The sequence below is a fragment of the Stylophora pistillata genome, chromosome 12 (genome assembly GCF_964205215.1).
Source record: "Stylophora pistillata chromosome 12, jaStyPist1.2, whole genome shotgun sequence".
Lineage (NCBI taxonomy): Eukaryota > Metazoa > Cnidaria > Anthozoa > Scleractinia > Pocilloporidae > Stylophora > Stylophora pistillata.
In genome coordinates this window covers 20,886,681-20,897,610 of record NC_142530.1, presented here as the reverse complement: position 1 = coordinate 20,897,610, position 10,930 = coordinate 20,886,681, and the positions used below count along the sequence as shown (strand labels likewise).

The 10,930-nt window shown below is 36.3% G+C and overlaps 1 protein-coding gene across 1 annotated transcript; it reads left to right on the top strand.

Moving 5' to 3' along the window:
- Positions 1–1,139: 1,139 nt before the first annotated feature.
- On the top strand, positions 1,140–6,790 carry LOC148719206 (uncharacterized). The gene is made up of 4 exons (XM_088740522.1): positions 1,140–2,121; positions 3,380–3,572; positions 4,786–4,901; positions 6,527–6,790. Exons 1-4 carry the CDS (start codon positions 2,098–2,100, stop codon positions 6,731–6,733), a joined length of 540 nt encoding a protein of 179 aa, XP_088596648.1. The 5' UTR covers positions 1,140–2,097; the 3' UTR covers positions 6,734–6,790.
- The last annotated feature ends 4,140 nt before the right edge of the window (positions 6,791–10,930 follow it).

Below are 10,930 nucleotides of genomic sequence, written 5' to 3'. Positions count from 1 at the left end.
GTAGTTTACATCGCACAGCCCACACTTAAAATAATGCACAACGCGCTTCGGATTGATGATGTTGGGGCTTCTTTTCAGTTGGTTTTAACTCATATCCGATCTTTCTGTTAGTGTACACAGGAGAAATGTCAGTTCCAAATTTTCGGCTTAGGCCTGGACTGCCTAATTTACGAGATGCTTTTTTAAAAGAAATTAAGCCAAGCTTGAACAAACAGTCAGACTCAATCCGCGCAAAGCTATTTTCCTAATAATTTACGGTATCTTCGTGTAATTCATAGTTTTACTTTCGTCAACTCTCATATTAATTTATTCGTATTGTCTCCTTTGCAATTTTATCACTTCTATTTTACGCCTAGCGTTTACATATTTCCATATTTTATCGCCTTTATCATTCCCACGTCTTGAATTTAGTACATATATGTAAAAATTTTCCTTTTCATCAGCTTAAAAATGACCTCAGCGAGGTCGAAACGTTGTTCAAAATTATTATCACTGATTTTTATCTTGAAAAATGTCCTCCATTGTTTTTTGCCCTTCCGAGATGTAGAGGCACGGCGATGTGTAAACAACTCCGCGTAATTGATTATTCTGCTACTTGAGGTGAAAATTGCTTAACTATTTCATTAGTACCATCATCCTCGGCCATTTTTCTCACAACCTCCCCAGCTTGAATTACACTCCTACGCATACGCCATAAAGTTCGTCGGAATTAAGAAATAACGAGCAAAGAAATCAAACCTTTTCATCAATTCATAAACGACAAGAAGCGTTATTTGGCTTCCTAGACTTGTTGAATCTCTGGTTATTTTAGGAAAGAAACAACCTTTTAGCTTTAAAACTGTAGAGATAGGTAAAATAAACAGCTAACTACTACATTTTCCGTCGCATTTATTTACAAAAAAGTTCCTCGGAAATAGTTGGAAATGGCATTTCCGAGACTCTAAATTTCAAACTTTTCTTCGGGAGCATACCCCCAGGTGGATACCCCTCGTTTGGGGCGCCTTCTACGCCCCCAATTTCCGCGCGGTGCGTACACCTTTAAAATCTCACACTACGCCCCCTTTTAAGGCTACATGATTATTATGAATATTTCAGCATTTTTGGAGGAGAGGAAGACTTAGAAATATAAGAAAAAAGAAGCGAAAAAATTACAACTCGTCAATGGACAATATTTGGGTTTATTCGTGCAAGCCTGAATGAATTAAAGCTCTTTTCACTAGTTAGCCCACCATGTACGTTCTTTATGGCTTATTCGTGACATTTACGAGTTCACCTATAGACTACATCAAAGTTGTAATGTTATCCTTTGACTTCTAACCCGTGTGTGGTAAAAATTTTCTGCACGCATAAACCAGTTTATGTTTTAATATCGTTTATCTCAAAAGACCGCAAAACGTGTTTGAATACCATAGCCATCCTGTCAGTTCCATTCTGAAGTTTGTTTTACTTTCCGATTTATGCTAACCGGAAGGCACAGCTCAGCTTAAAGGAGAAAAACACTTAATCAACTCCTACATTGATCTCACGAAATCTTTCTTTACTTGTTTATATGTTGTGTTTGCAACGTTCTATATTTTGTTACTATCAACCAACGTAATAAATTCATTTAGCTGATTTGGAGATTTCAGTTAATTTCGGCAAGAATGTTTAAGAATTTGATATCTTTAAACTAAACCATACTGTTTAATTTTGCAAAAGGGAAAAAATAGAAAAGACACGGAAAAAAAAACAACATTTTTTCTGTAAACGGCATGGGGTATATTTTAGCTGTTTGAAAATAAAAAACTAAGTAGGTCAAGAAAAATTCAATTAGTGTAATTGAAACTCATTTTGAAGTATTGACTTTTCTAAGCACTCATTTTGTTGTTCCGGTTAACTTTAAGCTAGTTCTAAAAGCTAGGGTGTGTAATCGTCGTTTGTGGAGGATTATCATTAAATTTTTTTCATTTTTTCAACATGAGGATACAGTTAGAACTGAAGAAAAAAATCTAGGGGAAAGTATATATATATATAGTGGACATAATGTTAAACCGTTCATAGTCAGGCTTTGGTTTATAATTTGATGTTCTTTTGTCGATATCCTTTAAGAGCACTAACATGGATGTCAAACTTTTATTTCTGGTAAGCAAAAGATGTCCTTATTTCTTATTGCCATCCTTTCATCCCAATCTATTATAGTTAAAAGAAAGCAAAACATGATTTAAAGTTAGAATAAGAAAGATGGTAAGTTTTGAGCTCGGTAAAGAAATAGAGAAAGTTGTTTTTCGTCTTGTCACAAGCGCGGGCGCGGAACGAGGCAAAAATTCTGCATGGGGACTCAGAATTTGTATGGTCAAACATGAATTGAAATTGTTTCCTTCATTGTAGTTGCTTGTACTCGGTTTGTCTAAAGTTTTGATTACTTGAACCCTATAAAAAATTTAGTTTGAGCGGTTTTTATGGGTTTCTTCTCTGGGTTGTCTATCACCTGTTCTGGAATTGGGCGTGACTAAAAGAGGTTTTGTATGTTTGGACGTTTACTACATTCACACAGTATCATTTGATAATGGAAAGGGTTTCTCATTGTTATACAATTTCTAATTTCCCAGGGCCCTTAAAATATTTAGTGTACATGTTCTATTTGATATCTGCCTTTCGATGATTGCGTGAATCCGGCATGGTTATTTATATAGGTACTCTTAGTGCTTCTCGAATATTCTCAAGAAACTTCACAGCTTGTTTGCCCCTCTCTAACACTTTAATTGCACTATCTTCTTTTACTTTTTTAAACTAGATTCAGCAATAAAAATGTCAAACCAAACCAAACGTAAATGAATTATCTAAATTTACAAATTCAACAAATCATGTCACGTTCTACATAATCTGTTTGTCATTAGCGCATTCTCTGCATAGGTGGTCACGTTTGGACACTTAACAGTAATTGCTGCCGCATAAATCCTTGAAACAGTCGGTCAACCGAGTTATATTAGTCAATTTAGTAAATCAGGCAAATCGATACTGGTAAAATAGTAAAAAATTCCCTGGTGCAAGTCATCCTCAGGCATCTTCAATTAATATTTCTTGCAACTTTCTCGTTTTTCCCTGTGGTCAGCGAAATGCTGACTACGGTAAGAAATAACGAGCAAAGAAATCAAACGACTGGTCAGGTTCCGCTAACCAAACTGAATAAATATCGAACTAATATATAATGATAGGAATGACTTAAAGTTAATAAGGTCAGAAGGATTCATTTCGACTGATAAATGAAATAACGGCTAAATTACTCTCCTGAACCCTTTGCGAATTCCAATATCTTGTAACTGATGGCACATAATCCTTATAAAAAGCCATACAAGGAAAACCTGGATTGCACTGATGTCTCCAATGTCTTTATTTTCAGATACCACTTGCAATTCATAGCACGCTGTTATGCGAGGGAGCGCCGAAGAAGAGTCTTTCCTCGGAGTTAAGGAGAAATCACTGTCCCGGAGGTAATCTGGTTAAGATTCACACTGACATTTGTGAAGTTACAAACGGAAAGAGACAGTGTAAAACAGTCGTCAGTGGCAGAAAAACCACTGACGCATTAACAAGTGAGTATTACACAAGTAGAGATGTTACTGAGGGGTAGGGAACTGTCGACAGGACGAAAAAGAATGCCACAACTTGGTTCTCAATAAGTCGGAACTGATCCCCCTTGATTTTTCAGTCGAGTTATTTAACCTATTATTCGTTTGTTGATTCTCCTTTCTAGCTGCTCTACATTTTCTTGTAAGTTAGTCATGAGAATTTGGTTTTAGATCAAGACAAAAACTTCTACCTGATAAGTTTGAGTATTCTCTTTCCCTGGTTGCTGGATAATGTATAGATATTATAGTGAGTAGTATTACTGAGATTACAGTGGTGTTAGGGATTGGACCCTACTCTACTAATCTAAACTAATCTAAACTACAAAACCCTAATCTAAACTACAATTTTGGTGTATTTGTGTACTCCACCATCATTGACGGCCAAGACTGTGTCGTTACTACTCCGTCTCGATCAGCGGAAAAGAATAGTCCGCGAAATTGCCCAATCAATCCCAATACTCTTGAAAATAAATAAATGACAGTTCGTTTCAATGGCGACATCAATGAAAATCTTAATGAATAAAGAGTATTTGTCTAAAGAGAATTATACATGCCAGTATAAGGATAAAATGGTATTTCAGCAAAGACAGAGTAGTTGGTGTAAAATAAATAGATTACATATAATAACAATCAATAATAATAATAATCAATACTAATAACAATCAATAATGATAATAATAGCAGTAATAATGATAATATTTGTGCTGGGAGAATGGTAAAAAGTTCATGGTTCATTCTAATAGTGCAGTCGCGTTTATGCTAATAACTTGATCTGTTTTCTAATAGTGCAGTCGCGTTTATGCTGATAACTTGATCTGTTTTCTAATAGTGCAGTCGCGTTTATGCTGATAACTTGATCTGTTTTCTAATAGTGCAGTCGCGTTTATGCTGATAACTTGATCTGTTTTCTAATAGTGCAGTCGCGTTTATGCTGATAACTTGATCTGTTTTCTAATAGTGCAGTCGCTTTTATGCTGATAACTTGATCTGTTTTCTAATAGTGCAGTCGCGTTTATCCTGATAACTTGATCTGTTTTAAAATAGTGCATTCGCGTTTATGCTGATAACTTGATCTGTTTTCTAATAGTGCAGTTGCGTTTATGCTAATAACTTGATCTGTTTTCTAATAGTGCAGTCGCGTTTATGCTAATAACTTGATCTGTTTTGTTCCTTGCAGTACTTAATTTTATGACCGTGAGAGGAAGAAGCACAGAGTATAAGTGCATTCAATTAGATTACTCTGGAATCACATATTCTTTAAAAGTCGTAAATGGAACGAATGTGGTTTTTGAGGTGAGTTAGATAATAGTTTACCCAAAATGGAAAGGAAAATTAAACCAACTTACGTATGCATTGAGATGTAGTGTTCGAACTTTCCTATATCTAATGAAATAAGAAAACAGTTTATACACGCTATGCATATTGAAAATTTGCTTAAGAAGCCTGGTAACAAGTTTACACGAAAGCGAGGTCCGTCGGGCCCCTGTGTTTTTCTTTCTTCGGAGGCTTTTACCTTTGTTAACACAAAATGAGCTCGGTTTCAAACAATCTAAAGCTTTCAGATGCAGATATTCCTGGTTCATCACTAAGTGGGAGAGCTCCAGCTAATTCAAAAGTACAAGAACTAAAATTCTGGCTAAAATGCAGAGGAGATCCCGCCAAAGTTCTAAAGACGAAAGCCCAACTTGTTAAAAAGTAAGACAACAACAATTGAGCCTATTTTTAAAATTTCAAAAAGCTCATTGATATTATTGGCCATGAAAGAAAAGAAAAGTCTTAAAATGTTCTAATCGATCCAAAGAGATATTGAATTCAGATTGTAAAGTTGTAGGTCGCTCAGACCATAGTTAGTTCAGACTCGATCGTCTTTGATTGAGATTGCGTTCCGCACCTCGTTCGATACGTTCATATGTTGGATCAACATATAAAAGCACTTGAAATTTCTCTCGTTTAATATAAAGGGTAGAAGAGTATATCAAGGCTGGAAAAGACAAAAATGTAGTGGATCCAGACGAAAATAAAGTCTATTCGAAGCGTAAATGTTTATACATTTCATATTTCATTTCATTTCGTATCGAATGAGGTGCGGAACGCAATTTCAATCGAAGACGATCGAGTCTGAGCGACCTATAACTTTACAATCTGAATTCAATATCTCTTTGGATTGATTAGAACATTTTAGGGTTTTTCTTTTCTTTCATGGCCAATTAATAATATCAATGAGCTTCTTGACATTTTAAAAGTAGGTTCAATCGTTGTTGTCTTACCTTTTAACAAGTTGGACTTTCGTCTTTATACCTTTGGCGGGATCTCCTCTGCATTTTAGCCAGAATTTTAGTTCTTGTACTTTTAAATTGGCTGGAGCTCTCCCACTTAGTGATGAACCAGGAACATCTGCATCTGAAAGCTTTAGATTGTTTGCAACCGAGCTCATTTTGTGTTAACCAAGGTAAAAGCCTCCGAAGGAAGAAAAACACAGTAGCCCGACAGACCTCGCTTTCGTGCAAACTTGTTACCAGGCTTGTTAAGCAAATTTTCATTATGCATAGCGTGTATTCTGTTAAACTGTTTGTCTTCACTTTCCTTCCGTTTTCGCGTGCTTGTTCAGCTACAGTGTGTCACTAATACAAAAAAGAATGCACATAACGAAAAATAAAGACATAACGGAAAAGACTGCAACAACGACGCTGAATAACAAAAAAAAAAGGCAAAAAACATTATAGCGAACAAAAAGACAGTCTGGAAAAAGGTTTAGTGCAACAAATAAGCTTCAAATACAATTTTATCAATGGACTTTCACTTTCGTCAGTTAAAAAAAGACATTTGCCAGAAGAGAAACCTCTTTTGTTCTTGTCGTTGATCTTACTTTGTTTTTTTTTTTTGTTGTTTTGTTTTGTTTTGTTTTGTTTTTTTTCTAGGAGCGGTCAAACTGTAACGGAACAACCAGCAATGATTTCATATTTCGAGAAAAAAAAAGTCACGGTATATTCACATACGAACACATATCAGCCACTACTAATCAGGCTAGGTATCTTGGAGTTAGTTCTAATTGCACTGACAGGAACTTATATATAACTTGTACAAAGAAATCAGAAAGGCACTGTTTCTTTAGAAAGTTCCGTTAGTGCTCTTTGAAGTTTCTATCTTTATTTCAAAGTTTACAATAAATCCAAGTTAAAATGTTTCGTCGTTTTTCTCTTGCTTATATCAAACCATATCAGCATGCGAAGTCTGGGTTGAGAATCTTAATCAGCGATCAGCGATGTGGGTTGCAAATTGAACGTCCCCGAAGCTCAACGTATCTTTTCTGCCAAGCTTTGAAGAAATTATTGGCCCAGGATTCATCATAGACAATGTGGATATTAATCCAACAATCTTACATAAATTCTCCCTCTATTAGAAAATTAAAAAAAAAAGAAAAAAAGCAACAGGCTTCCTGCAATCAGTATCTGTTTTCGATAAATTAAAAACATGGGAAGAAACGAACGTGAACAAAAAATTGAATATGAAGAGTCGCATGCATGAATTGTGATAAATATGTCAAAATGCATATCAACTTTAATCTAAATTGAAGTTTTGAATACCTCGAGTGTCGGTGTTATACATTTAGTGCCAGTGTCATTAAGAAATGTCTAATTGTTACTGAAAGGTCAATTTCATGCAAGTGTTATTGAAAGGAGCTATTAAAGATTTTGTTAAGATTACATATTGCGACGTAACCCCGGTCTTTCAACCAGAACTTCGCCGGCACCTTGACTCGGATGTAGGTTACCCGACATTTGCTTTCACGCACGTGTGAGCACCTGACCACAGACCATTCCCCTCAACGAATTTACATTCACGAAATATCAATAAAAGATCCACCATAAAGTATTGATTTTGGGAAGAAGAGGAAAACGCTTCATTTGGAAACTCTTTGAGGGTCTTTTAAGCGGGCTGAACAACTTTTGAAATTGAGAAAGAGCAAATCAAGTTGAAAGAGATACAGGAATAAAGAGAAAAACAAATGATTAACGGAAAGATATGCTAAACGTGTCACATTTTGTCGGCTTTTTCACAGGAAACAGATCCTAAACTAATTACATGAGTTATTTGGACGAATTTCTGTCCCTAGTACAAACTGAACCACATCAACTTAGCCAATAAACCGAGGACTTGAATGTCTTACGTTGTCAGTTCAAGTCGTAGTCATTCTGATACAGGGTGACGACTCCGGTTTTTATCATCTCTAATCACAGCCATGCATTATTGACGGTCCATTGACACGTCAAGAGTTAAAACAAAAAATTCTTGAGGGGTTTGTCGTGCTACAGAAATATAAATGTAAATTACTCTTAGTTGTGCCGACACAGTTTACGGTGTTGAGCACATTTATAGACTTTGGGGAGTTGGGCAATTGAAGATAGGGAAATTTCAAGTGACTTAAAAATAACAGCTAAGAAATTATCACGAAACAACTGCAGAGAGCGGTTGTATTTTAAAACATGATTTTGACAGCAAAGTTTATTAATCTCTCTGATTGTGATAGAATATTGGACTAGCTATAAATAAAATTTGAAAATAAAAATAAGAAGGATGGAGACCGCTATGTATAAGCAAACTCTGGTTTAGGGATTTTTAGTAACTATTAGAAGCTTTCTACGGTCAGTGCACTGACTTTTACGGGGAAAAAAACTATTTAACTGTTTGATGGATTCGAATTTGAAGTGTGATGAGTACTGTACGTGTACAGGTTACGGTTTTGAGCACAGTTACAGATGCCGGTTGGGGAGTTGGGCAAGTGAAGATAGGGAAATTTCAAGTGATTTGAAAATAACACTTAAGAAATTGTCACGAGACAGGTGCAGAGAGCGTTTTTATTTTAGTAAGTAAGTAAGTAAGTAAGTGAGTAAGTAAGTAAGACTTTATTTAATGAGGGTAACATTTGGCAGTAATAAAACTGATAATCTAATGGCCCTAAAAAAAAAACAAACTAATGGCAGTAGTTGTAACGATATTAATAGTAATTTAAATAGAATATAAGCCTTTGTACATCGAAAAATAAAATTATAAAATGTAGTTATCTACAGATTTTAAAATTTACATGAATAATTGCGTAAGAATTGATTATTTAGAATTCTTTCAAAAATGGAACACTTAAAAATCTTGACGGCTAGTACTTCATTTGAGGTCCACACTTAGTTTGTTCCATTTTTTTGTTGCTCTAACAGCAAACGTTCGACCATTTTCTGCCCTTCTCTTATATCGAGGGCAACTTAAGTCAAGATTACAGAAACGGGTTGATCTATTATGTGTTTCAGAGTCTCTGATAAGTAAATTATTTATATATTCAGCCTGGGGTATTGCCATTCAGCCTTTTGCAGGTTAAAGTGTATCGATTTAAATATTATTCAGCATAAAAGAGGATTCACTTTAAGGAGTTAAATAAGCCGACAGAAGGTGTTTTGACTGGAAGAAGTCTAAATCATACTGCCGTAAAGCATTATAGGTTTAATGATCGTAGAGTAGTATATGTCTCGTTGACTGCGTTTTAAATAAGGACTTATGTGACGAAGGAGTCCAGTACGTTCCGCCAACTTTTTGCATAACTCCTCAATCTGGCGATTAAGTGAAACATCGTGATCTAACGTTACCCCTAAACGTTTGAAATCATTTGCATGTTCAATGTTTCTTCCACTCAAGTTAACATCCATTGTAGTAGAGGCGACAAAGTTCCGCAAACGTTCCGCAAACCAGCTAGACGTTTTTGATGAAGTTGTATTATCAGCACAAACGTCTGGTGTTGAATCGCGTATACCTAAAGAGATGTCGTTCACAAAAAATAGGAAGAGAATAGTTCCTAAGATCGATCCTTGTAACAATCTCTTACTGGTGGAACAACAGCCATTTATACGCACATATTGATTCCTTCCGGTAAGATATAACTCACTGAACCACTTTAATGATAAATCATCGGCCCCATAAATAGATAGCTTCCTAAGTAAAAGCTCGTGATTTATCACATAGAAGGCCTTTTTAAACATGATCTTGACAGCAAAGTTTAGGAACCTCTCTGAATGTGATAGAATATTGGACTAGCTATACATAAATAAAATTTGAAAATAAAATTAAGGACGATAGAGACCGTTATTTAGAAGCAGACTTTGGTTTAGGGATTTTAAAAACTATTAGAAGCTTTCTACAGTCGGTCTACTGACTGTTTGATGGATTCGAATTTGAAGAGTAATGTACACAGATTAAGAAATCTGTGAATTTGCATTTTAAGTTAATTAAAACCAAATTAAACTCATGCCATGACCAATTCAAGTGTCGGTATGACTAATGATGTATGTATCAGTGGCGTTCTAAGGAAATGGTGAATTGTTACTTGTACATGCCTGTACCATTCTAGAAAACTAAGTAAGTCAGTGCCTCTTTTCATTTTTGCACCATGAGGAGACAATTACTTACAAAAAAAAATACAATAGACGATTCAAGGTTAATGGTCGCCATCTTGCCAGGGGCGCAAAAAGATTGGGGCGAGCGCGCGGCCAACACATGGCGAACACATTAAAATGCCAAATCACGCTCGCTGTTCTGTTGGATTTTGCGACAATGATAAGCGTTCTCCCGACCTCTATACAGTGCGAGCACATGTGGAGACACTCAAGTTTCATAAGTGGCCAAAACAGCCAAAGTTAGCCGAGTTGTGGCTGAAACAAGTCCGCAAAAGTCGTAGCACTGATACCTTCAATCCACCGCCAGGCGCGCAATATAGGATTAAATGTGAAGTCTGGTAACTCTCTCCTGCAACGTTTTGACTGCAAAGGTGATCACCCTGAGGAGTTTTCTTTACAAATATGGTGACCAACAGCCAACTCATAATCAGCCCGCTCCGCAAGAAAGCGGATTTTACCCATGAGAGGTCACCTTCGCGAAATACGTCTCTGTAAAGCGTTTGGTGACTAGGGTGTTAATGAGGTCGGTTTTATACACACTATATCGACTAAGAATGAATAAACTTATATCAAATGCGCAAAAAGCAAATGATAATTTCCAAAATACTTTTGTTTCCCAGGAATCCAAGGACCTAAAGGTCCTCAAGGTGCCATGGGAACTCCCGGGGCGATGGGACAACCCGGGGATGCAGGAGCTGCCGCACCACCAGGACCTCCGGGGCCACCCGGACCTCCCGGCATACCAGCGGCAAATGCTGCACCCATTTGCCCGGCGATTTGTGATAAATTATGTGTTGGTATTTGCCCTACAAATGATTGTTGCAAAAAGTCACAAATTCCGAACGGGAAGGTGCAGATTTTAAACAAACGAAACATCGTGCCTGC

Excerpts from the sequence above, each read along its gene's own strand:
- LOC148719206 (XM_088740522.1), top strand. The coding sequence starts at position 2,098 with ATGGATGTCAAACTTTTATTTCTG. Across the intron at positions 3,573-4,785 it reads AACCACTGACGCATTAACAA|TACTTAATTTTATGACCGTG; the intron begins GTGAGTATTACA and ends TGTTCCTTGCAG. Across the intron at positions 4,902-6,526 it reads GAACGAATGTGGTTTTTGAG|GAGCGGTCAAACTGTAACGG; the intron begins GTGAGTTAGATA and ends TTTTTTTTCTAG.